The sequence below is a fragment of the Dryobates pubescens genome, chromosome 31, assembly GCF_014839835.1.
Source record: "Dryobates pubescens isolate bDryPub1 chromosome 31, bDryPub1.pri, whole genome shotgun sequence".
Lineage (NCBI taxonomy): Eukaryota > Metazoa > Chordata > Aves > Piciformes > Picidae > Dryobates > Dryobates pubescens.
In genome coordinates, this window is record NC_071642.1 from 4,841,445 (window position 1) to 4,867,786 (window position 26,342).

The 26,342-nt window shown below is 59.4% G+C and overlaps 1 protein-coding gene across 1 annotated transcript; it reads left to right on the forward strand.

The window, feature by feature from the left end:
* The first annotated feature begins 1,126 nt into the window (after positions 1-1,126).
* On the forward strand, positions 1,127-25,922 carry ATP8B3 (ATPase phospholipid transporting 8B3). Its single transcript, XM_054175455.1, has 26 exons — positions 1,127-1,229; positions 3,677-3,768; positions 4,227-4,340; positions 5,246-5,344; positions 6,377-6,438; positions 7,057-7,129; positions 7,233-7,303; positions 8,845-8,927; positions 9,608-9,766; positions 10,283-10,371; positions 11,541-11,734; positions 12,107-12,324; positions 14,195-14,437; positions 15,250-15,438; positions 16,767-16,879; positions 17,808-17,972; positions 18,634-18,745; positions 19,042-19,117; positions 19,420-19,561; positions 20,384-20,648; positions 21,763-21,986; positions 23,077-23,160; positions 23,340-23,579; positions 24,284-24,422; positions 24,700-24,830; positions 25,684-25,922. Exons 1-26 carry the CDS (start codon positions 1,127-1,129, stop codon positions 25,915-25,917), a joined length of 3,714 nt encoding a protein of 1,237 aa, XP_054031430.1. The 3' UTR covers positions 25,918-25,922.
* The last annotated feature ends 420 nt before the right edge of the window (positions 25,923-26,342 follow it).

Consider the following 26,342-nt stretch of genomic DNA (forward strand, 5'->3'; position numbering starts at 1 on the left):
GCCTGCTCTCTGCCTGAGCACTGCCCTGCAGGTGCTGGTGCCCACCCGTTGCCCTCAGATCCAGCCTGGCACCACCTGCTTGTCCCTGGGCAGGTGGTGGGGATGCCCTGGCCATGGCAGCCTGGGCACATCTCATGGGAACAGCTGCGGCAGAGGCAGCTCCGGGTGGTTCGGGAACATAAATCAGGGCAGGTTTGGAGCTGCCAGCGCGGAGGGGGAGCCCCGGGGGGGGGTGCCCAGCGAGTGTGCCCCGGCAGCGGGCAGGGAGAGGCGGGCAGGCAGGGCTGGGGGCGGGCAGGGCCCTCTGGGGAGGTCAGGGCTGGAGGTGTGGCGTGGGCAGTGCCCGCGGTCCCTGGCGGGGCAGGACGGCTGGCAGCGGCGCTGGGAGCTGCGGCGGCAGGAGCTCGGCGGCTGCCGGCGGGGCCGCGGGCAGCGCTGGGGCAGGTAGGGGAACCCTGCGGGGTGCACGGCGCAGCGGCATCCCCCGGCTAAGGGCAGCGGGTCTCCATCCTCCTCCTCTCCTTCATCCTCACTTTGGGACACCAGTCTCCTCTTCCTCATCCTCACTTTGGGGTACCAGCCTCCTCTTCCTCCTCACCCCCACTTTGGGGCACCAGCCTCCTCCTCCCCTTCCTCCTCATCCTCACTTTGGGACACCAGCCTCCTCCTCCTCCTCCCCTTCCTCCTCATCCTCACTTTGGGACACCAGCCTCCTCCTCCTCCTCCCCTTCCTCCTCATCCTCACTTTGGGACACCAGCTTCCTCCTCCTCCTCCCCTTCCTCCTCATCCTCACTTTGGGACACCAGCCTCCTCCTCCTCTTCGCTTTGGGGCACCCATGAATGCCAGCTGGGATCTGAATGGGCAGTGGGGGGGGTGGGGTGTCAGGGGGTCTCTTGTCCCTTTGAGCTCCTTTGGGACTCTCTTGGGAGCTGCCCCTCTGTCTGTGGACCCCGGGAAGAAGAGAGGGGTCCTGGAGCAGCCCCTCTGTTGCTTCGGGTGGATGCTGGGCACGGGGCGGGGTGGGGTGGGTATGTTTTGGGGCTGGGGGAGACACCTTTTCACCTGGAGTCCCATCGAAAGAGGTGGAAAAATAGGACAGGGAGAGGGAAGCTCAGGGCCTGGGCATGTCCCGGGAGCTGGGGACGGAACCCCGGGAGAGGTTAATGAGCTGGGATCCACCCGGGCGGGCGTGGGGGTGTTTCCGGCGTGACGAGGGCAGGAGGAGGCGTGAGCCACCCGACCGAATCATCACCCCCCCGGCTGCTAGCTGTCCCCATGGGGCTGAGCTGGGGGTGATGCCAGAGCCGTGGGAACTGGGGTTAGGGGGGTGGGAGGTGGGAGGGGTGTGCCCCCGGGGCGGTGGAGCAAGGGCTGGGGTCCCACTGGGATGCTGCGATCAGGTGAAGAGCAGCACCGGCAAGGTGAGGTCAAGGGGATGGGGGGGAAGCCCCTCCCCGCCCCCCTCTGGTCCCCCCCCTCTGCTCCCACCACCCTTTTATTTTGTCTGGCAGGGAGCAGGAAGGTGCCCAGAGTCCTCTGGCTGTGGGCACTGGGGGTGCTGGATGCTCCCAAGGAACCCAACACATCTCACCCTGCTTCCTGCCCTGAGCCACAACTTGCCATCACCCAGAGGGTTCAGGAACAACCCCCATGGGCTCTCCCAGGGCTGGCACCAGGCTCTGTGCTTCACCAACCTGAACCCCCCTGGCACTGTGCCCTCTCCAGCTTAAAGCCACACAAAGCTCTCCCCCTCCTCCCCCCCAAAGTGCTTCTCTGGGGGGGTGAGAAACCCAACCTGTGGCTGCTCCACAGCTGGAGCCCTCGGGGGGCAGCAGGACCGAGCTGTTCCCTGGCAGCCCTGCTGGCACTGCAGGTTCTTCCTGGGCACCGAGCTGCAGGCACAGCCTGGGGGTTATAAATCACTGCAGCTGCAGGTGAGCTCTGGAGGTCAAGGATCTCTTGTGCCTTTGGCCATTGTTGGCTCTTTCTGGCCGTGGGAAGCCCCAGGCTGGGGCCAGGACAGGGCTTGGCTGCCTGCTGGCACGGCTGCTGCTGGCAGAGAGCCCTGGCACCTGCTGCCAGCCCCTTCCCGCCTGCCCAGGCTGCGATTTTGATGGCTAATTATGCTCTGAATCACTCTTCCTTGCCTTTTAACCCTCTTCCTCCTGCTCCTGGGCTCTGGCAGATCTTCTCCCAGCTGCCTTCACCTGGGGCTCAGCTCCACAGAGGGTCCCACGTTTGCCAGCTGCAGGTGGCTGGTGGCTGTGCCTGCCATGGCCCAGGAACAGGCTGCTTGGAGCCAAAGGGTGGCACACGGGGGGGGTAACAATGGGCTGAGAGGTGCCAGCTGCAGCAGGGGCATTGTGGATACTGAGAGCAGGACATGAGAGCAGCCCTGGGGGAAGGACTTGGGAGTGCTGGGGGGTGAAAAGCTGGACAGAAGCTGGCACTGAGTGCTGCCAGCCCAGCACCAGCCCTGTCCTGGGCTGATGCCCAGCAGTGTGGGCATCAGGGGCAGAGAGTACTGGGTCCAGTCTGGGCTCCCCAGTTAAAGAGACAAGGAGCTACTGGAGAGAGTCCAGTGGAGGCTCTGAAGATGCTGAAGGGTCTGGAGAATCTCTGTGAGGAGCAAAGGCTGAAAGCCCTGGGACTGGAGAAGAGCAGCCCCAGAGGGGAGCTGAGCAATGCTCAGCAAGAGATAAAGCACCTGTGGGGGGCAAGAGGCTGGGGCCAGACTCTGCTCAGTGGTGCTCAGGGACAGCACAAGGGGCAAGGGGCACAAATTGGCACCCAGGAGGTTCCAGCTGAGCAGGAGGAGAAAGTTGTTTGGTGTGAGGGTGCTGGAGGCCTGGAGCAGGCTGCCCAGAGAGGTTGTGGAGTCTCCTGGTGTGGAGAGCTTCCAACCCCCCCTGGGCACTGTGCTCCTGGGCAAGCTGCTGTGGGTGCCCTGCAGGGGCAGGGGGTTGGTCTGGATGATCTCCAGGGGTCCCTGCCCACCCTCCATGCTGGGATTCTGGGGTTCTGTGACTGTTCAGCATTGCAAATCTCTGTGGCTGTCCTGGTTCCTAGATCCTGGCAGTGGTGGCACCATGGCTGAGCAGGACCCAGGCCCAGGCTGCCCAGCTGGGAAGCAGGAGCTGCCAGGTCAGTCTGCAGCGAGGGCATTTGGGGGTTTTGCTCTTTAGAGAGTTCATGAAAAGGCTGAGGGTGGGGCTGGGCTGGGGGGTGGGGAAGAAGCAGCTTTGGGGTGAGATGGTGTGGGCTGACCAACAGCTGGGGTGTGGGAGATGGGGAACACTGCTGGGATGCCCCTGGCTGGGCAGCATCTGCACTGGAGCAGCAGGAGAGGAAGGAGCAGTCTGCAGCACGGTCTTGGAGCAGAAGACTTCACCTGGCCTGGCTGTACCTTAAACCCACAGCTCAGCCCAGATGGTCAGCCTGAGGCTCAGAGAGGACACAGCAGTCCTACAGCTCTGGAAGCTTCTGGCCTCCTGCTCCACCTTTTGTCCACCCCAGGGAGCCACCTCTGTCCCAGCTGTACCTCCAACAGCTCTCCAGGTGGACAGCACAGTTCACCAGGAGCTCAGAGGCACCACCACTTGTCCTTGGAGGCCAGGGGGTGGTGGCCAGAGGCTGGCTGGTGACAGCTGGCAGCCCCCCACTCGCTTTTGCAGCCTTCTCCTGGGAGGTGAGGGCCAACGACCGCAGCTACCACAAGCAGTTCAAGAAGAAGTTTGCCTTCTGCCTGACCAAGAAGAAATACTCAGTGAGTCCACCTGGGCCACTGCTGGGCCACTTCTTTTGCCCTGATTCCCGAGCTGGTGGTGGTTGGGGATGAGATGAGAGGGACCCAGGAGGCTGAAGAGTGCCAGCAGGGAGGCTGCTTCCTACCTGCTGCCCTGGATGCCCTAGGGGGGAGAAGTTTTGGTCTGGTGGTTGAACCAAAAGGAAGGTTTTTGGGGGGGAAGATTTGGTTGAACAAAAGCAGCTGGGGATTTTCTCCAGCTGGACAATGACCACTTGGGTGTCCCTGGCTCTAGAGCAGCAGAAGCCCTTTGCTCTAACAGCTCTCTCCTCTTTTCCCTCGGGCTTGGGCAGCCAGAGGCAGTTGGAGTGGAGAAGATCCCAGATCCACCAGGAGGTTTCTGGTGTTTTCCAAACACATCCTTGAAGCCATCAGGGTTGGACCCCTGCTGTGGGGCTGACTCTGCCTTTCTCCTGCAGGGCAATGCCATTAAGACAGCCAAGTACAACATCCTCACCTTCCTGCCTCTGAACCTCTACGAGCAGTTCCACCGGATGGCCAACGTCTACTTCGTCTTTGTCATCCTCTTGCAGGTGAGGAGGGCACCAAGGTAAGAGCTCTCTAGGCAGCCTCACCTCCAGGCAGGGGGGCACTCCAGAAAAGGAGGCTGTGGAGGAGGAGACTCTGCTCTGCAGTGGTGTCCAGGTGGTGAGGAGGGCACCAAGGTAAGAGCTCTCTAGGCAGCCTCACCTCCAGGCAGGGGGGCACTCCAGAAAAGGAGGCTGTGGAGGAGGAGACTCTGCTCTGCAGTGGTGTCCAGGTGGTGAGGTGGGCACCAAGGTAAGAGTGAGCACAGGTGAGGCTGTCCAGAAACCTTCTGGTGGCCTTGCAGTGCTTCAAGGGCTGAGCAGAAAGCTGGGAATAGACTTTGGAGCAGGGCCTGTTGGGACAGGCTAAGGGGGGATGGTTTGGGGCTGCAAGAAGGAGCTTGAGAGTGGAGAGAAGGAGAAATGTTTGACCCTGAGGGTGGGGAGAGCCTGTCCCAGGCTGCCCAGAGAGCTGGGAGCTGCCCCATGCCTGGCACCAGTGCAGGTCAGGTTGTTTGGGGCTGTGAGCAACCTGCTCTGGTTGGGGATGTCCCTGTTGGCTGCAGGGGGTTGGACTGGGTGGGCTTTGAAGGTCCCTTCCCACCCAAACCACTCTGTGACTCTATGAACTCTGAGGAGTTTAACCTCTGTTAAGTTTGGCTGCTTCAGACCAGCTGGGTTTGGATGTAAGCAAAGCTCAGGCAGACCCCAGCTGAGCAGAACCCTCCACCTCCAGCAGCCACCTGCAGCTCAGAGCTGCTGAGCTGCTTCTCAGCTGGGCTCCTGCCCTCCTCCGCTGCTGACTGGGAAGGGACACTGCGAGCAGGAGGTCACCTCAAGTTACTCAACCACCCCAAGTGTCCCAAGTGGGATGAAAGCTGTGTCAGGAGTGTCAAATTCTCCTTCCCTAGACCATCCCTGAGATCTCCACGTTGCCTTGGTACACTCTGCTGTTCCCCCTGGGCTGCCTTCTCACCATCCGGGGGCTGCGAGACCTGATCGATGACATCGTGAGTAGGGCTTGGAGCCGAGGGCTGGGGGGGCTGAGGGCAGGGAGGGGTGGGGGGAGATGGTCAGGAGGGTTCCCATCTTTGCTGTAGGGTGAAGTGGAAAGCTAGGGAATTGTGCTTGGTCTCTTCTTCCCGGGCAACCAGCACCAGAACAAGAGGACACAGTCCCAAGCTGTGCCAGGGGAGGTTCAGGCTGGATGGTAGGAAGAAGTTCTCCCCAGCAAGAAAGATTGGCCATGGGAATGTGCTGCCCAGGGAGGTGGTGGAGTCCCCATCCCTGGAGGTGTTCAAGAAAGGACTGGATGTGGCACTTGGAGCCATGGTTTAGCTGTCAGGAGGTGTTGGGGATTAGGGAATAGGTTGGACTGGATGATCTCTGAGGTCTTTTCCAGCCTGCCTGATTCTGTGGTTTTTAACACCTGAACCAACATTCCCAGGCTGGTCCCCAGAAATACCTTGGTGGAGTATGGAATGGAATGGAATAGAATAGAATTAACCAGGTTGGAAAAGACCTTTGAGATCATCAAGTCCAACCTCTCACTCAGCACCATCCAATCAACTCAGCCATGGCATCAAGGGCCTCATCCAGGCTCTTCCTAAACACCTCCAGGGATGGGGACTCCACCACCTCCCTGGGCAGCACATTCCCATGGCCAATCTCTCTGTCTGGGAAGAACTTCTTCCTCACCTCCAGCCTGAACCTCCCCTGGTGCAGCTTGAGACTGTGTCCTCTTGTTCTGGTGCTGCTTGCCTGGGAGAAGAGACCAACCCCCACCTGGCTACAACCTCCCTTTAGGGAGCTGTAGAGAGCAAAAAGGTCTCCCCTGAGCCTCCTCTTCTCCAGCCCAAGCAACCCCAGCTCCCTCAGCCTCTCCCCACAGGGCTTGTGCTAGGCTCTTTCCTAATCAGGAGGCATCTTCTGGTGGCTTCAGAAAGGAGATACTGCCCCAGGGCTGAGGAAACAAACCATGGTTGGTCTCATGGAATGAAGAAGACTTCTGGCTTCTCTTTTTCTTTCTCTCCTCTGGGCAGGGTCGTCACCAAAGTGACAGAAACATCAACAGCAGGCCCTGTGAAATCCTCTCTGGGAAGAGGTGAGAGGCTTTGGGAGACTGTCTCTGAGTTTTCCAGGGCTGCATGGAATGTTAGATTGTCTGAAGTGCTGAGCACCCTTGAGCACAGCTGCTGAGAGGGAGTCTGGTGGGACTGAGATGGGGTTTGGTGGGAGTGAGAGGGTTTTGGTGGGACTACCTCTGACTCTGCAAACTCCCATCAGCTCCCAGCCACCTGCTGCAGGTCCAGCTGGGCAACCTGTTCCAGAGCCTCACCACCCTCTACTGAAGAACTTCTTCCTCAGCTCCAGTCTAACCCTGCTCTGCCTCAGCTTCAAACCATTCTCCCTTGCCCTGTCTCTGAGACACCCTCAGGAAAAGTCTCTCTGCAGCCTTCCTGCAGGATCCCTTCAGGTCCTGGCAGGCAGCTCTGAGGTCCCCCTGGAGCCTTCTCCCCTCCAGGCTGCACAGCCCCAGCTCCCTCAGCCTGTGCTCACAGCAGAGCTGCTCCAGCCCTGGGATCATTGTGGCCTCCTCTGCGCTCCATGAAGAAGCTGGGACAGACACAGGCTGCTGCAGGGGGCACAAACCACCTCTGTCCCCATTCCCTCTGCTCTGTGAGGTGGTAAATTCCTCCCCCTCCCCCTGCCCCTCCTGCAGGTTCCGCTGGCAGCAGTGGCGCCACATCTGCGTGGGGGACATCGTTCGCCTGCGCAAGGACAGCTTCGTCCCGGTGAGGAAGGGCCACCAGGGACAGGGGGAGGCACTGGGGGGGTTGGTTTTGAGGAGCAGGGTCTCAGCAAGCTGCTCTCTCCCCACCTTTTCTGCCCTTCAAGGCTGACATGCTCCTGCTGTGCAGCTCGGAGCCCAGCAGCTTGTGCTACGTGGAGACAGCTGAGATCGATGGGTGAGGCACAGAACCCTGGAGCTGTGGAGCCTGGGGGACACCTGGGAGCTCAGCAAGTTCAACCTCTGGCCTGGAGCTCACATTCCCAGCCCTGCTGCTGAGCCACTGCCTCTAAACCACAGCCCCAAGTGCGGCACCCATGCAGCTTTCACATCCCCTCCAGGGATGATTTCCACCACCTCGGCTTTCAAAGCCCTCCAGGGATGGGGACTCCAGCACCTCCCTGGGCAGGCTCTGCCAGTGCCTGAGAACCCCTTCTGGGGAGATATGCAACCTGAGCCTCCCCTGAAGGCAGGGCAGGGACCTCTATTGCCATGGGGATAAAAGGGGCAGAGACATCCCAGCCAACAGCTGCAGCCCCCAGCCCTGGGGAACCCCCAGCAGTAGAGGCTCAGGCATGCTGCGAGGCCAGCAGAAACCATGGGGTGTGAGGGATCCCCTGGAAGAGAACCCTCCAGGCCTCCCCCCAGGAATGGGATTGGAGCTCCAGCTTTTGAAATGGCAACTCCAGAACCACTCTTGGGGCTCCTACAGAGCAGCTTATGACCTGGGGGTCTCTCTCTCCCCCCATCTCTGGACTCCCTCTCAGCCTGGCAGAGGGCAGCCACCGTGCGGTGGGTTGGAAATTCTACCCCCCAACATCAACTTTGCCTGACCAGCTCAGCTGGAAGCAAATGAAAGCTGCATTTACAAGCAGCACTCCAACCTACACCAAACTGCACTGAATGTGTACCAAATATACAATACTCACAGGGCTTTGCAATTCACAAACAGCACAAGGACCAGGGGAAGCTACCAGCTTCTCCCTCCTTGCCTCCACCACCTCCCTGGGCAACCTGTGCCAGGCTCTCACCACCCTCCTGGGGAAGAACTTCTTCCTGACATCCAATCTGAATCTCCCCACTTCTAGTTTTGCTCCATCCCCCCCCAGTCCTGTCACTCCCTGACCATCTAAAAAGTCCCTCCCCAGCTTTCTTGTAGCCCCCTTCAGATCCTGGAAGGCCACATTAAGGTCTCCTGGGAGCCTTCTCCTCTCCAACCTGCACAATCCCAGCTCCCTCAGTCTGTCCTCAGAGCAGAGCAGCTCCAGCCCTCTGCTCATCCTCGTGGCCCTTCTCTGGACACCTCCCAGCACCTCCAGATCCTTTTGTTTTGGGAACAGATCTCTCTGCCATGGGACTGTTCAGAATGATCTTTAGTTCTCTTTTCCCACCCACCAGTGATTTATTTACATTTTACTCCTCTTCTGCTCAAGATCTGTGAAGCATTTTAAAGCCATAGCCTGAAACTGTCACACACTGCCCATCCCTCTCACCTCCACCTGCAGGAAGATTTAACTCCAGGGTCTCCAGGCCAGGGCTCTGTCCCTGCCTGAGTGCTGGGTGTCTGCTGTGCTCCTTATCTCACTGTCCATTGCCATCACTCCTGTAATCAGCTGCTAATCGATGGCTGTCTCTGTCCCATGGGTCTGGCAGCAGGAGGAGCAGCTCTGTCCCCTCACAGCCTGCTTTTGTTTTTCCCTTCCTGGTTCTTGTCTGCAGGGAAACGAACCTGAAGTTCAGGCAAGCTCTTCTGGTCACCCACCAGGAGCTGGTGAGTGAGGAGAGCATGGCTGCCTTTGATGGTGAGTGCCCTGAGCAGGCAGGGAGGTGCTCACCCCACCAGCCTCTGTCCCCTCAGGCACCAAGTGCCATCACCCCAGGGGGGGATTGTTTCTGGCTGCAAGGAGCCAAAGACCTCATGTGGAGACCCTTCCCCAGTGCTGAGTCCATCAGAGCTGTGCACCTGCCCCTTGCCCTGGATCTTGGTTTTCCCAAAGGAATCAAGTGCTTGGCTGCCAAACCTGAGCTTAGACCCTGGGTGGTTTCCCCTTCAGTCCTCCACTGGGTGCAGGCTCTCCCCCCGGAGGCTCTGGGGCTGCAGGGGGTTGGGGTTGTAAATCCTGCACTTTATATAGCCCAGTGAGGTTCCTGGGCTGAGCACCCTCCCAGCACCACAGGGTGACCATCCCCATCCCACCTGCATCTGGGAGCTCCCCTGGCAAACACTGAATCTTCCCAGGAAGCCCCCAAGCTGCTTTGGAGATATGGGGGGAGGGGGGAAGAAAGGGGAGAGGAAGAAAGAGGAGAGGAGAGGTTTGGAGAGGAGGGAAGGGGAGAGGTTTGGGGAGGGGAAGGGAGAGAAGGGAGGGAAGGGGAGGGGAAAGGAGAGGGAAGGGAGGGGACAGGAGGGGAGAAGAGGGGAGGGAAGGGGTCTTCTCCTTTCCCCACAAAGCCACCACCTGGAGCATGGCCTCTGCTGCAGGGAGGGTGACCTGTGAGGAGCCCAACAGCCGCATGCACAGCTTCACAGGCACCCTGGAGTGGAGGGGGGAGAGCTTCTCCCTGGACAGTGAAAGGATCCTGCTGAGGGGCTGCAGGCTGCGCAACACCGACCTCTGCTACGGCTTGGTCCTCTATGCAGGTGAGACCTGGGCCCAGCTGCCTCCACATCTGGGTGTGTGGGGGGTGTTGAAATTCCCCCAACCCCCCCTAAAATTGCCAGACCAGCTCAGCTGGAAGGAAATGAAGCTCTGCTTGCAAGCAAAGCAATGAATGAGTATAAAGTAGGCAATATTTACATGGATGCACAATTCATAAACAACGAGGAGGAGGAGGAGAGGCTGAGAGCCCTGGGGCAGTTCAGTCTGAAGAGGAGAAGACTAAGAGGGGATTTGATCAATGTCTATAAATACCTGAGGGCTGGGGGTCAAGAGGGAAGGGGCAGGGGCAGGCTCTGCTCCATTGCACCCTGGGGTAGGGCAAGGGGCGATGGATAGGAACTGCAGCACAGGAGGTTCCACCGCAGCGTGAGGAGGAACTTCTGCACTGTGAGGGTCACAGAGCCCTGCAGCAGGCTGCCCAGAGAGGCTGTGGAGTCTCCTTCTCTGGAGCCTTTCCAGACCCTTGCCTTTTCACTTCTGAAATGTTTCTCATCCAGGATTTGATTCCAAAATTATGAGGAACTGTGGGAAGATCCAGAGGAAGAAAACCAAGCTGGACCGCCTGATGGACCGGCTGGTGATCATCGTGAGTGTGGGGCAGACACCTCCTGCCCTGCCCTCCTGGGCTTGCTCTCAAGTCTTCTCATGAAGGACCTCTTGCTTGGATGATGCTGATTTTCTAAAGCTTGCAACCTCCTGCTCAGAAGAGCTTAGACTTAGCCAGTGGTGGCCCCGGGAAGCAGCAGCTCTTGGGTCTGGTCTTGCTTAAACCCTGGGTGCTGGCAGCTCTCAGTCCTCAGCTCTAAAGCCTCTGGGACCAAGGAGCTGGAGCTTTCAGGATCTTCAACCCCTTCTGGTGTGCTTCACTAATCCATAACCATGCAGGTCCAAGGAGGGGGCTTGTGCTGAAGGACCTGCAGGCTGTGGCTCAGCACAGAGTAGATGGAGGATGGGGGAAGAAGTCCTTCCTCCATGGGAAGCAAAGCAGTGTGGTCATAGAGGAGCTGGATGCTTCCTGCTCCTGCTGCTGGTGGCTGAGTGTCATCACTTCCCAGACTGGCCATGAGCACTCCTGGGTGTGGATATAAACTCCAGCACAGGAGGTTCCACCTCAGCATGAGGAGGAACTTCCTTACTGTGAGGGTCACAGAGCCCCTGGAGCAGGCTGCCCAGGGAGGTTGTGGAGTCTCCTTCTCTGGAGACTTTCCAGCCCCATCTGGATGTGTTCCTGTGTGACCTGTGCTGGCTTCTATGGACCTGCTCTGGCAGGGGGGGTGGACTCAATGATCTTTGGAGGTCCTTTCCAACCCCTGGCATCCTGTGATCTGTGATCCCTCTGTTTGCTGGAAGGTCAGCAGGAAGCTGCAGGACACACTTTGTCCAGGGAGAGGGTGGTTAGGAGGGTGGGAAAGTTGGGAAAGGGTAGTTAGGAGGGTGGGAGAATTCCATAGAGTTCTAGAATGGTTTGGGTTGGAAGGGACCTGGAAGACCATCCAGTCCCAACACCCCTGCCTTGGGCAGGGACACCTCCCACCAGCCCAGGTTGCTCTCTGTGTGCTGTGGCTGGGTCAAGCTGCAGCACAAGCTGGGATCCCTCGGCGGGGCCCAGGGTGAGCTCTGAGAACCAACCCCAGGACACCTTTCCATGGGTTTACAGATGAATGAGACAGCCTGGGAGGGGCAATGGCTGGCCCTAGGGCAGAGCCTGGTGGGCTCTGTGAGATAGGACATTCTCATCCTGGCTTCCCATCGCAGATCTTCCTGGTGCTGCTGCTCACCTCCCTGTGCCTCGCCGTCGCCTCTGGCCTCTGGGCCAAGACCTTCCAGGAGAACCACAGCTACCTCTCAGCTCTCTACCAGCACACCACTCCTGCCCAGCAGGCTTTCTTCAGCTTCTGGGGCTTCACAATCCTCCTGAGCATCATCATCCCCATGTCCATGTACATCACGTAAGGATCAGAGCTCAGCAGCCCAGCGCCCTGACCTGGGCCAGCATCTGGCACCTTGGTTTGCAGCCCCCAAATGGGGCTGAGACCCTGAGCATGTCAGCCCCATGTGTTCCCTTAGCTGGGAGAGGGTAAGGATGGGAGGTGGGGGGTGGCTTACAAGCATCTATGATGTCCTTTGAGATCTTCTCAGAGGAGAAAGATGCAAAGAGCCCATCCTGGGGGGTGGAAATGGTGGAGGAGCTGAGGAGGAGCTGCTGGAAAGGCAGGAAAGGGAGGGCACAGCCCCTGTGAGCAGGAGAAGTTGTTTCCAAACTCATTGGGTGTGAGTTATGAGACCTCCTTCCCCATCCTTTCTTCTCTCTGGTGGCCCAGGTTTGAATTTGTCTACCTGGTGAACAGCTTTTTCATCAACTGGGATCTGGAGATGTATTACCCTGCGAAGGACATCCCAGCCAAGGCCAGGAGCACCAGCCTCAACGACCAGCTTGGCCAGATTGAGTACATCTTCTCAGACAAGACTGGCACCTTGACCCAGAACGTGATGACCTTCAAGAAATGCTGCATCAATGGCACCATCTATGGAGCTTCTGGTGGGCACAAGTTTGTAGAGCCCTGGGGGAGAGGTTGACCTGGAATCTAGGCCACTTTGCTTCCTTTCACTCCTCCTGGCCGGCTGGAAATCCCAGGCTCCCAGACTGGTTTGGGTTGGAAGGCATCTATCAAGGTCATCTAGTCCAACCCCTCTGCAATCAGCAGGGACATCTGGAACCAGAGCAGGTTGCTCAGAGCCCCAAACAACCTGACCTGGAATGACTCCAGGCATGGGGCAGCTCTGGGCAACCTGGGCCAGGCTCTCGCCACCCTCGGGGTCAAACATTTCTCCCTTCTCTCCACTCTCAATCCCCCTCTTTCAGCCCCAGACCATCCCCCCTTGGCCTGTCCCAACAGGCCCTGCTCCAGAGACTGTCCCCAGCTTTCTGCTCAGCCCTTGAAGCACTGCAAGGCCACCAGAAGGTCTCCTTAGGCAGTTTTGTTCCAGTGATTTGATCTTTGCTTTTTTTATGATCTCCATTTATTTGGTTTTCCCACTATGAACCCAGGAATCCCCAAGTCCTCTTCCTCCCCCTCTTCCTCCCCCTCTTCCTCCCCCTCTTCCTCCCCCTCTTCCTCCCCCTCTTCCTCCCCCTCTTCCTCCCCCTCTTCCTCGCCCTCTTCCTCCCCCTCTTCCTCCCCCTCTTCCTCCCCACAGGACAAGGGGAGTGGGCACAAACTAGAACCCAGGAGGTTCCACCTGCACAGGAGTAGAAATTTCTTTGGTGTGAGGGTGCTGGAGGCCTGGAGCAGGCTGCCCAGAGAGGCTGTGGAGTCTCCTGGTGTGGAGAGCTTCCAACCCCGCCCTGGGCAAGCTGCTGTGGGTGCCCTGCTGGAGCAGAGGTCCCTTCCCACCCCTCCATGCTGGGATTATAGAGTTCTGGACACAACACTCCAGGTGTAGGCAGGGCAGAGTACAGGGGCAGGAGAATCTCCTCTGACCTGCTGGCCACACTCTTCTTCATGCACCCCAAGAGCCTTTTTGGCCACGAGGGCACACTGCTGGCTCATGGGCAACTTGCTGCTCACCAGCACCCACAGATCTCTCTGCACAGAGCTGCTTCCCAGCAGCTCCCCCCTCACCTGTCCTGCTGCAGGAGGTTGCTCCTCCCCAGCTGCAGGACCCTACACTTGCCCTGCTTGAGCTTCATGAGGTCCCCCTGCACCCAGGTCTCCAGGCCCTTCTAGAGGAGCCCCTTGATGTCCTCCTCCAGCTCCCTGCTAATGAATTCTTTTTCTTCTGGCAGGTGCAGACAGAGTCCAGGAGAACAAGCAGCCACTGGTGTGTAGCTCCCCTCCCTGGGTGGCGTGGGGCTGGACACTGCTCTTTAGCAGGGCCAAAGCCATGCCAGATATTGGTTCCTCCAGCAGCAGGAGCAGGCTTTTGGAGCACAGCAGAGTCCCAGGCTGGCACAGAGAGCTTGGCAAGTTTGCCAGGTCTCAGCTGCCCATTAAGGACCAAGGGAATTGGTTTATCAAAGAATCCTATTCTTGTTTCAGTCCTCTTTCTTTCCCAACATCTGGTGCTGCTTTCAGTACCTGAAGGGGCTCCAGGAGAGCTGAGGAGGGGCTTTTGATGAGGGCTGAGAGTGCCAAGATGAGGGACAATGGCTTTCAGCTGGAAGAGGGGAGATTGAGAGTGGAGATGAGGAAGAGATTCCTGGCAGTGAGGGTTGGGGAGAGCCTGGCACAGGTTGCCCAGGGAGGCTGTGGCTGCCTCCTCCCTGGAGGTGTTCAAAGCCAGGCTGGATGAGGCCTTGAGCATCCTGGGCTGGTGGGAGGTGTCCCTGCCCATGGCAGAGGGGTTGGAACTGGCTGAGCTTTCAGGTCCTTTACAACCCAACCCATTCTGTGATCCCCTCTGTGTAGAGAATGCAGAGCCAGAGCTGTGCCACCACAAGGCTGCAGCCCAGCTTGGTCTCTCTTGGGTTCCTGCAACCTGCCCATGCCTCTTGCAGGGGTTGGGGTTGACCTGGAGACAACAGGAGGAGAAGTTGGACTTCTGCAAAGTGACTCTGCTGGAAGCTGCCCAGCAGGATACTGACCCTGTGCTGAGGGAGTTCCTGAGGCTGCTGGCCCTGTGCCACACTGTGATGGTGGAGGAGAAGGGAGGTGGGTTGGGCACAGTGGTTGAAGTGTGGGCACAGTGGTTGGAGTGTAGGCACAGTGGTTGGAGTGGGGTTGAGTTGCTGTTAGAGAATCCCAGTGGGGGGAGTTGGAAGGGACCTCTGGAGATCATCAGCCCAAGCCCCCTGCTCCAGCAGGGCACCCCCAGCAGCTTGCACAGGAGCACAATGCCATGGGGGGGTTGGAAGCTCTCCACACCAGGAGACTCCACAACCTCTCTGGGCAGCCTGCTCCAGGCCTCCAGCACCCTCACACCAAACAACTTTCTCCTCCTGCTCAGATGGAACCTGCTGGGTTCCAGGTTGTGCCCCTTGCCCCTTGTGCTGTCCCTGGGCATCACTGAGCAGAGCCTGGCCCCAGCCTCTTGCCCCCCACAGCTCCTTTATCCCTTGCTGAGCATTGCTCAGATTCCCTCATGCTGCTCTTCTGCCTGTTCAGGGCATTTTGGCCACCATGGCTTTTTCCATCCCCCAGCCAAGCACTGGCAGCTTGAGAGCCCAGAGATGCTCAGGACCAGTGTCCTACCATCATGGATGTGAATACTTGGGCTTGGTTTGAAGCTACTCAGTTAGAACAGAGCACAGAGAGGTTAATCCAGCCCTGGCTGGGCACTTGTCCTGCCTGGGGCAGCAAGCAGAAGAGATGAGACAAGTGAGACTGAGCTTCCCTAGCCTGGTAGCTTGGGCTGTAGGTTCTGCAGAGGTAAAGGTGGAGCTGGGGATGAAAGGGAGGTTTCAGCTGTCCAAGTGGGGCTTGCCTGGGAGCCTCATTGCCTAACTGCTGCTCCTCCTCTGCAGACCAGCTGGTTTATCAGGCAGCTTCCCCAGATGAAGAAGCCCTGGTGCTGGCAGCCAGGGACCTGGGGTACGTGTTCCTGGCACGGACACAGGACACCATCACCATCAGTGAGCTGGGGCTGAAGAGGACTTACAAAGTCCTGGCCATGCTGGACTTCAGCAGCGAGCGCAGGAGGATGTCTGTCCTGGGTGAGTGAGATGGGTGGCTGCAGGGACAGGGAGGAGAGTCCCTTCCAGACCCAGCCCTGCAAGGGAGGGCATCAGAGAATCACAGAATTGTCAGGGTTGGAAGGGACCTCAAGGCTCAGCCAGTTCCAACCCCCCTGCCATGGGCAGGGACACCTCACACCACAGCAGGTCGCTCACAGCCACCTCCAGCCTGGCTGCAAACACCTCCAGGGCTGAGGCTTCCACCACCTCCCTGGGCAACCTGTGCCAGGCTCTCACCAGCCTCATGGGGAACAACTTCTTCCTGACATCCAATCTGAATCTCCCCACTTCTAGTTTTGCTCCAAGTCCTGTCACTCCCTGACAGTCTAAGAAGTCCCTTCCCAGCTTTCTTGGAGCCCCCTTCAGATCCTGGAAGGCCACAATGAGGTCTCCTGGGAGCTTTCTCTCCAGCCTGCACAACCCCAGCTCTTTCAGTCTGTCCTCATACCAAAGCAGCTCCAGCCCTCTGCTCATCCTCATGGCCCTGCTCTGGACACCTTCCAGCACCTCCAGATCCTTCCTGGCACAGAGGCTCCAGAACTGGCCCCAGAGCTCCAGCTGTGGTCTCAGCAGAGAGGAGCAGAGGGGCAGAATCCCCTCCCTGGCCCTGCTGGCCACACTTCTGCTGCTGCAGCCCAGGCTCTGCTTGGCTTTCTGGGCTGCAAGTGCTCACTGCTGGCTCTTGTTGAGCTTCTCCTCCCCCAGCACCCCCAAGGCCTTCTCCCCAGGGCTGCTCTCCAGCCAGTCCCTGCCCAGCCTGGATCAGTGCCTGGGATTGCCCCAACCCAGCTGCAGGACCTTGCATTTGCTTTTATTGAACCTCCTGAGGTTGGCTTGGGCACAGCCCTGCAGCCTGTCCAGGTCCCTCTGGCTGGATCCCTTCCCTCCAGAATGATTGCAACTGACCACACCTGGCACAGGGACCCCTAAGGACTGTCTTGGTTGTCCCTGCAGTGCTCCTCCCCAGTAGCTCAGTGAAGGGTTTGAGCAGCCAAGAGGGAGCCAGCAGGTGAGGGGAGGTGTGTGAGGAGCTGACAGCCCTTGAGGCATGCTGCTGCCTGCTGGTGACCCTGCCCTGGCAGGGGCTTGGACTGGATGAGCTTTCGAGGTCCCTTCCAGCCCCTAATGCTCTGTGATGCTGTGACCTGGGGACATTCCTCTGCTCCCTGCCACGGCCAGCAGAAGAGCAGCAGTGTGCCCTGCAGTGCCTCCTGCAGTGCCTCCTGCAGCAAGGCCACTGCGTGGGGACAGCCACAAGTGGGAGCCACGTCCCTGGGCTCCTAAGCTGTCCCTTCCCTCCCTCCCAGTGCGAGACCCCCAGGGCAGGATCCGGCTCTACACCAAGGGTGCTGACACAGTCATCCTGGAGAGGCTGCAGAGGAGGGGCCCCAGTGAGACCTTCACCGAGATGGCTCTGGATGTGAGTCTGATGCCAGCCTGGGGTGGGAAGGGCTGAGCTGCCTTTGGCTTGGCTGTCCTGGAGTCTCCTGCTGCTCTTTTTCTCCTTCTAGCTTGAGGGGTCTGGTTCCTTCTTTCTTCTGCTGCTCCAGGAACCTCACCTGCCTATGGGACAGGGGCTAAGAGGGCATCAAATCCACCTTTGATGTGCTGCATGGACCAGCTGCATTGCAAGGCTGTTCCTGGGGATGCTGTAGGGTGGGGGTAGGGAGGCAGAGGCTGGAGGGGGAGACCCTGGGAAGTCTCTGGCTCTGCCCATGGGGACATTGTGACCAGCTGGCCTGATCACAGAATCACCAAGGTTGGAAGAGACCTCAAAGATCATCAAGTCCAACCTGTCACCCAAGACCTCATGACTACTAAACCATGGCTCCAAGTGCCACATCCAATCCCCTCTTGAACACCCCCAGGGACGGGGACTCCACCACCTCCCTGGGCAGCACATCCCAATGGCCAACAACTCTCTCAGTGAAGAACTTTCTCCTCACCTCAAGCCTAAACCTCCCCTGGCACAGCTTGAGACTGTGTCCTCTTGTTCTGGTGCTGATTGCCTGGGAGAAGAGCCCAACCCCCACCTGGCTACAACCTCCCTTTAGGGAGATGTAGAGAGCAATGAGGTCTCCCCTGAGCCTCTTCTTCTCCAGGCTAAGCAACCCCAGCTCCCTCAGCCTCTCCTCACAGGGCTGTGCTCCAGACCCCTCCCCAGCTTTGTTGCCCTTCTCTGGACACCTTCAAGAGTCTCAATGTCCTTCTTAAACTGAGGAGCCCAGAACTGGACACAGGACTCAAGCTGTGGCCTAAGCAGTGCTGAGTCCAGGGGCACAATGACTTCCCTGCTCCGAGAGGCAGCCTGGTGAAGGGAAGGGAGCCCTGATGTCTCATCCCTGCAGCACTTTGCCCAGGAGACGCTGAGGACGCTGTGCCTGGCCAGCAGGGAGGTGAGCGAGGCCGAGTACAGCTCCTGGAGCAGGAGGCACCAGCAGGCCAGCGTCCTGCCGCGGGACCGCGCGCCGCAGCTCCGCAGGCTCTACGAGGAGATGGAGCAGGACCTGCAGGTGGGGCGGCTGCGCCTCACAACTGCCTCTGCTGGCCCCACCGAGGGCAGGGGAGTGGGGGGCAGCTCTCTGCGGGGAGGAGGTGAAGAGTCTAACCCTGGCCCCTGGGTAGGAGAGCAGGTGGAGGTCACCCTCCAGGGGTGGCTTTGTGACAGGCCACTGGGTTAGAGATGGGATAGGAGAGGATAGGATAGAGTGGAATGGAATGGAATGGAATGGAGTGGAGTGGAATGGAGTAGAGTGGAATGGAGTAGAGTGGAATGGAGTAGAGTGGAATGGAGTAGAATAGAATAGCATAGGACAGGATAGGATAGGACAGGACAGACTGGAATAGGATAGGATAGGATAGGATAGCATAGAATAGGATAGAATACCATAGGATAGAATAGCATAGGACAGGATAGACCAGACCAGACTAGACCAGACCAGACCAGGTTGGAAGAGACCTTTGAGATCATTGAGTCAACCTATCACCCAACACCATCTAATCAGCTAAACCATGGCACCAAGCACTCCATCAAGTCTCTTCTTAAACACCTGCAGTGATCTGTCAGGTTGTGTCCAGCCATGGGCAAAGACCTGTGGCCTGAACTCAGGGGCAGCTCCCACCTCTGCATCATGCCCTGCCCCATGTCATGCCACCCACTTCCCCTCCTTCCAGCTGCTTGGGGCCACGGCCATTGAGGACAAGCTGCAAGACGGAGTCCCTGAGACCATTCAGCTGCTGAAGCTGGGCAACATCAAAGTGTGGGTGCTGACAGGAGACAAACAAGGTCAGTGGAGGCAACCCCAGATCCCCACCAACACATTCCTGCTTCCCTGACCAGAACCAGAGCAGAGGGATCAGCCCCTGGGAGTGGGCAGCCACCAGGTTCTGCTGTTCCCTTTAACATGAAGTAAGAGCAGGTCCCACAGGTCACATCACCCAGGGGAAACTGAGGCAAGGGGAAGCTATCTGCACCATGGCACAGAGCTGGAGCAGAGCAGGGGTTGGGAGCTGCCCCAGGATGGGGAGGGGTGGGGGGGCAGCAGCATGTGGCCATCAGCTGTTGGCACCTGCATGCTGCAGAGACTGCAGTGAACATTGGCTACGCCTGCAAGCTGCTCACTGACGACATGGAGATCCTGGAGGAGAAGGAGATCAGGTGAGGACTCATCACCTTCTGGCCCAGCACGTTTGTGGTCCCTCCTGAAGACACTTCAGGGCACAGGAAGCTGTGCAGGGTGGGCAGAGCTCAGCTCTGCCAGAGGTGCTTCTCCTTCCCTGTCCCAGTCTGGAGGTGCCTGTCAGCTGCTGAGGCTTTCCCAGGCTTCCCATTCTTATTCTGCCCCTCCAGCATTCCCAAAGTCTTTGGCAGACTTTGATGAGGAAGTGCTTGAGCAGGGACATTGGGCTGGATCTCCAGAGGTCACTTCCTACCCCCCCATGCTGAGATTCTGTTCACAGTGACATCCTCAAGGCTTACTGGGTGAGCAACAACAACCTCAGCAGCAGCAGAGAAGCCTTCTGCAGCGGCAACCTCTCCCCTCAGCGCCCAGAGGCTTCACGCCACAAGAAGAGAGCTCTCATCATCAGTGGGGACCTCCTGGTAAGGAGGCTTTTGGATGCTCTCCTCTGCTCTGGGGCCCTACAGGCTGTTGTTTCTGCCCTGGTGCTCTTGAATGCTCTCCTCTGCTCTGGGGCCCTACAGGTTGTTGTTTCTGCCCTGGTGCTCTTGGATGCTCCTCTGCTCTGGGGCCCTACAGGTTGCTGTTTCTGCCCTGGTGCTCTTGGATGCTCCTCTGCTCTGGGGCCCTACAGGTTGCTGTTTCTGCCCTGGTGCTTTTGGATGCTCTCCTCTGCTCTGGGGCCCTACAGGTTGCTGTTTCTGCCCTGGTGCTCTTGGATGCTCTCCTCTGCTCTGGGGCCCTACAGGTTGTTGTTTCTGCCCTGGTGCTCTTGGATGCTCTCCTCTGCTCTGGGGCCCTACAGGTTGCTGTTTCTGCCCTGGTGCTCTTGGATGCTCCTCTGCTCTGGGGCCCTACAGGTTGTTGTTTCTGCCCTGGTGCAATCGAAGTGCTGGGTGGCACCAGAACACAGAGGAGGAGGTGGGGAAAAGAAGCCCAAGTTGGGCTTGGAAATGGAGAGGGGGACAACCTTGTACTTTGTACTGATGATTTTGGTGTTGAGAGGCTTCAATCTCATGTGCTCAGCCAATCTGTTGGGGCTGTTGGGGCTGGAGGGTGGTCCCAGGCTCTTCTGGTCCTCTGGGGACAGACTGCTCTTGTGGTCACAGTGAGGAACTTGGAGCAAACTGAGGTCACTTGTTGGTAGCACCTACAAGAGCATTGTTAAAAGAGGGGTCATGGAGGGACACCTCCTGCAGTGAAGGCTGAGGGTGAGGTCCCAACCACATTTGCTCTCCCCCCAGGACAAGATCCTGCAGACAGAGGAGGTGCTGAAGGAGCAGGGGAGGCTGCGGCGGTGGCTGGCAGCCTGCAGGGCTACAGGCAGCCAGGAGCAGGGCAGCCTGGTGGAGAAGGCCTTCGTGGACTTGGCCACCAGCTGCCAGGCTGTGATCTGCTGCAGGGTGACCCCCAAGCAGAAGGCTCTCATTGTGCAGCTGGTGAAGAAGCACAGGAAGGTCACCACCCTGGCCATCGGGGACGGCGCCAACGACGTCAACATGATCAAAAGTGAGGCTGGGGGCAGGGTGGGAGGGTCCCATCCCGTGGTGGGCAGTGGTGGTGCCCCATCTGCCACCTCTACCACCTCACCCTCTCTGAGGTGAGGAGGCTGGGAGGGGAACCCCCAGAGCAGTTCCCCACATCGCTGTGTCGGGAGGGGAGCAGAAGGCACAGGAGCAGCCTGGGACAAAGCAGGAGTGACCTTGGTGAACCCTGGTGCCACTGTGAGCCCCAGTGTGGGCAGCTGGCAGAGACATCCCTGCCCCTCTCCAGCAGCCCTGGCATGGGGCCCTGCTCTTCACACCCTCGACCATACATCCCACAGCCATGGCAGGTGATAGAGGAGACTCCTTCCCTTTGCCCATCACTCCTGGACCACCACTCTGCCCAGCAGCCTAGGGACAATCCAGAAGGAAATCTTAGAATGGCAGAATCACAGCATGGGCTTGGAGCCCTTGCAGCTCCTCCAGCCCAGCTATTCTCTAACTCTGCCAAGGCTGGGGCTGAGCCATGGCCCTCAGCACCATACCTCTGCAGCTTCGAAACACCTCCAGGGATGCGACCACCTCCCTGGGCAGCCTGTGCCAGGCTTTGAGAACCCTTTCAGGGAAGGAGCTGCTTCTGATGAGCAACCTAAACCTCCCCTGGGGCAGCTTGAGGCCATTTCCTCTCAGCTTGTCACTGCTTCCTTGGGAGAAGAGCTCAACCCCCACCTCACTCCAACCTCCTCTCAGGGAGCTGCAGAGAGCAATGAGGTCTCCCTCAGCCTCCTTCTCCACACTAACCACCCCCAGCTCCCTCAGCTGCTCCTCTCCAGCCCTGTTCTCCAGACCCTTCCCCAGCTTTGTTGCCCTTCTCTGGACTTGCTCCAGCCTCCCAATGTCCTTCTTGGAGTGAGGGCCCCAAAACTGACCCCAGGATTCAAGGCACGGCCTCAGCAGTGCCAGGTCCAGGGGCACAGTCATTGCCCTGCTCCTGCTGGCCACACCATGTCTGCTCCTGGCCAGGCTGCAGGTGGCCTTCTCGCCCACCTGCCGGGCACTGCTGGCTCATCCTCGGCCGCCGCCAGCAGTCAAGCCCTCAGCTGCCCGAGAGCCTCCCCACAGCCTCCTGTCCCCCGCAGCTGCTGACATCGGGGTGGGCATCAGAGGGCTGGAGGGCATGCAGGCCGTGCAGTGCAGCGACTACGCCCTGGCGCAGTTCCGCTTCCTGCAGCGCCTGCTGCTGGTGCACGGCCGCTGGGGCTACCTCCGCGTCTGCAAGTTCCTGCGCTGCTTCTTCTACAAGACCTTCGCCGGCCTCATGGCCCAGGTCTGGTTCGCCTTCCACAGCGGATTCACGGCCCAGGTGAGGGCATGCAGCCCGCAGGAGGGCTCACGTCCATCCCTGCGCGCTCACGCCGCGAGCCCCTCGCTCAGCGCTGCGTGTGGCTCCTGCCGGCTGCACACGGCTCCACGGCACCGCCTCGGCCTCCTTTCTCCTGGGCCCTGGGCTTGGGTTGCACAATGTTTGGGGCTGCCTGGCTGAGCAGCCACTGCTTCCCTGCTCTTCACCTGACTGGTCTGGGAAAAGCACCCTGGGGAGATGTGGGGTGGCCTTGTGAGCTTCATGGGGTGGGGAGATGTAGGATGTCCTTGTGAGCTCCACAGCCTGGGGAGCTGTAGGATGTCCTTGTGAGCTCCACAGCCTGGGGAGCTGTAGGATGTCCTTGTGAGCGCCACAGCCTGGGGAGCTGTAGGTTGTCCTTGTGAGCTCCACAGCCTGGGGAGCTGTAGGATGTCCTTGTGAGCGCCACAGCCTGGGGAGCTGTAGGATGTCCTTGTGAGCTCCACAGCCTGGGGAGCTGTAGGTTGTCCTTGTGAGCTCCACAGCCTGGGGAGCTGTAGGTTGTCCTTGTGAGCTCCACAGCCTGGGGAGCTGTAGGTTGTCCTTGTGAGCTTCATCTTGGACAGAAGCAGGGAAAGATCCCATGTGCAGTGAGCAGGCTGCCTCCAAAATGGGAGCTTCTATCCCAAGGGCCATCAGCGTGATGTCACCACCACTGTGGGGCTCCAGCCCCAACTCCATTTGGCCCCACAGCCCACTGATACCATGGGGCTGATGCAGAGCCTGGGGCAATTCCATGGGGATTTCCCTGGAGTTTGGATGGGAGTCTCTTGGCCTCACCCTGGTGCCTGGGAAACTTCTCTGAGTCATAGAACCACAGAACTGTTTGGGTTGGAAAAGGCCTCTGAGATCACCCAGTCCAACCAGCAACCCAACCCCACCATGGCAACCAGACCACGGCCCCAGGTGCCATGGCCACAGGGCTCTGGAACCCCTCCAGGGATGAGGACTCCACCACCTCCCTGGGCAGCCTGTGCCAAGCCCTGACCACTCTTGCAGGAATCATTCCCAAGCACCACTGAGCTCACAGCTGCTTTCTCCTCCCTTCTAGCCTCTGTATGAGGGCTGGTTCCTTGCCCTCTACAACATCTTCTACACTGCCTGCCCTGTGCTCTCCGTGGGCCTCCTGGAGCAGGTATGGCTTCAGCAGGGTGCAGTGGGCTGATTCAATGGGCATTCAGAGCTCACCACCAGTCCTGGGCTGCTTCTCTTCCCCATCACAAGCAGGTGGAGGGACTCCCCACAGGGTGTGTTGGGTGGGGGGGACCCAATCCTGCCTCCGGGCGCGGGTGACGCTTGGTGCCCTCCTGGCAGGACGTGAGCGCCAAGAAGAGCCTGGAGTTCCCTGAGCTCTATGTGATTGGGCAGCAAGATCAACTCTTCAACTACCGAGTGTTTGGTGTCACCTTCCTGCATGGGGCCAGCACCTCCCTTGCCAGCTTCTACATTGCCCTCTGGGCCTTCCAGGACCATGTGGGCAGCAAGGCCGTGGGTGACTACGAGTCCTTCGCCGTCACCGTGGCCACCTCGGCGCTGCTGTCGGTCCTGGTGGAGGTGAGCATGGAGCTGCTCCTCTGCAGCCCTCACTGCACAGACACTGAGGGGGAGCTGCTCCTCTGCAGCCCTCACTGCACAGACACTGAGGGGGAGCTGCTCCTCTGCAGTCCTCACTGCACAGACACTGAGGGGGAGCTGCTCCTCTGCAGCCCTCACTGCACAGACACTGAGGGGGAGCTGCTCCTCTGCAGCCCTCACTGCACAGACACTGAGGGGGAGCTGCTCCTCTGCAGCCCTCACTGCACAGACACTGAGGGGGAGCTGCTCCTCTGCAGCCCTCACTGCACAGACACTGAGGGGGAGCTGCTCCTCTGCAGCCCTCACTGCACAGACACTGAGGGGGAGCTGCTCCTCTGCAGCCCTCACTGCACAGACACTGAGGGGGAGCTGCTCCTCTGCAGCCCTCACTGCACAGACACTGAGGGGCTGGAGCATGTCCAAAGAAGAGCAACGAGGCTGGGGAAGGGTCTTGGACACGAGCCCTCTGAGGGAGATTGGGGGCGGACAGCCCTTTGGTTTCATCCTTCGTTGCCTTTTCCCAACCCCATGAGATGCTGTGTGCTCTGCTCTCGTCCCTGCAGCCCCCATGAGATGCTGTGTGCTCTGCTCTCGTCCCTGCAGCCCCCATGAGATGCTGTGTGCTCTGCTCTTGTCCCTGCAGCCCCCATGAGATGCTGTGTGCTCTGCTCTCATCCTTGCAGATCATCCTGGACACCAAGTTCTGGACTGTGTTGTCCTTCCTGATGGTCACTGCCAGCCTGCTCTTCTTCTGCCTCTTCTCCTTCCTGACCCAAAGCGTTGATGCCTTCAGGCTGGCTCCTACTGTCTTCCGCTTCCCAGGTGAGATGTCCCAGGGGTCCCCACGGTCCTTCCCTCCCCCAGCCAGGGGAGTCCAGCCTGGGCTTGGTGCTGGGAGCTCTTTCCCACCTTGTAGATCATCTCTTTGTTACCACTTCTCAACCTTACTGTCTTGAGTTCTGACTCCAATTCAGGTTCCACCTCCTCTTTTGGCCCCTCGGCACCATGACGGGCGAGGGCCTGTGCCTCACCAGCTGCTCCTTCTGTCTTCTCCACCTTCTCTGCTCAAACATCACCTCCTGGCTTCTTGCCCTGGCAGATGCCAGCCGGAATGCCCTGACCGACCCCTACGTGCTGCTGGTGGTCCTCCTGTCCCTGGTGGTGAACACCATCCCCTCGCTCACCATCCAGCTGTACCACTCCATGGCAGGCAAAGCAAACATCCAGCAGGTGGGGGCTGGCAGGGGCTGGCGTGGGGAGGGGGCTGCAGCCTGCTGGTGGCAGTCTGGGGCTGCCCAGGGCACTGCTGGTGATGGGAAGGTTCCCCAGGGAAGCCACTGCCTGGCATGTAGTGGTGGGAGATATCACCTGTCCTTGGAGGCACCAAGGTGGTGGTCTCCCAGGACATTGGTGCCCAAGTCTGGCTCCAGGGCCCTCTCCTTAAATTGGTTCATGACTCAATAGGAGGCTTTGGGAGAAGAGACCTACTCCAGCTCCTGGAGAGGGTCTGCTTTAGGCTGCAGTAAGGAACTGGCATCCAGGACTCCCTGGACCTGTGACTTAGGGGTCTGGTGCATGTCTGGTGCATGGCCTCAGCAGTGCCCAGTTCAGGGGCACAATCCCTGCCCTGCTCCTGCTGGCCACACCATGTCTGTTCCTGGCCAGGCTGCTGGTGCCCTTCTTGCCCACCTGGGCACTGCTGGCTCATCTTCAGCTGCTGTCAACCAACATCCCCAGGTTGCTCCTCTCACAGAATGTTAGGGGTTGGGAGGGACCTCCAGAGATCACCCAGACCAACCCCCACCCCTGCCAGAGCAGGGTCAGCTAGGGCAGGTCACACAGGAAAGCATCCAGGCAGATTCTAAGTGCCTCCAGTGAAGGACACTCCACCACTTCTGGAGCTCTGCCAGCAGAGGAATGGCACAAGGGAAGGTGTTGCTCAATCACTTACTTTGGCAGCCTGCTGACCCCCCAGCTCCATCCACTCTCAACCAGCACTCTCAGGGTCGGTTGCTTGTTCCCCCTCGGGCTGAGGTCTTGCCTGGGAGACGGCCACAGCCCTGACGTCCTCTTTTCCTTGCAGAAGATCTGCTTGAAGGCCAAGCGGGCCCCGGAGCCCTCGGTGGAGCTGCGTGCCCACATCCCCCGCGGCTCCGCCCGGCGCCGCTCCAGCTATGCCTTCTCCCACCAGGAGGGCTACGCAGGGCTCATCACCCGCGGGCACAGCCTGCGCTCCAGGGCCGCCCGCAGCACCCCCCAGCTCCTGCACCCAGCCGCAGCCCCTCCTGTGCCCCCTCTCCCCACACCCTCGCTGTAGCTGCCCCGGCTGGCATCAGCCTCCCAGCCTCTGGCGCCGCGGCGCAGGTCTGCTTTGGGCTGCAGTAAGGACCTGGCCCCCGGGAGTCTCCGGACCTGCCCCCCCGCTGCGGAGCTGGCCAGGTCCCTTCCTTCCCTGGGCATTTCTAGATCCTTTTCGGGTGCTTCGGAAGCCTGGCAGCTCGGGGGCAGCGGAGGGGCTGGTCCAGCCCCGGGGGGTTGCTGTTCCGGGTGCTGATCCCTGGGATGTGTCCCACCGGCAGCTGCGTCTCCCCCGTGCAGCCTGCGCGGAGGCTCTGCAGGAGCCTGGAAAGCCATGGAGAACACGAACCTCCACCACCACCACGCTCAGCCCCTCGTCCATCAGCCCCTGGCTGGTGTCTAGCCCCCTGCTGAGCCCCTCAGAACTGAAGCTCCACCTGCCCG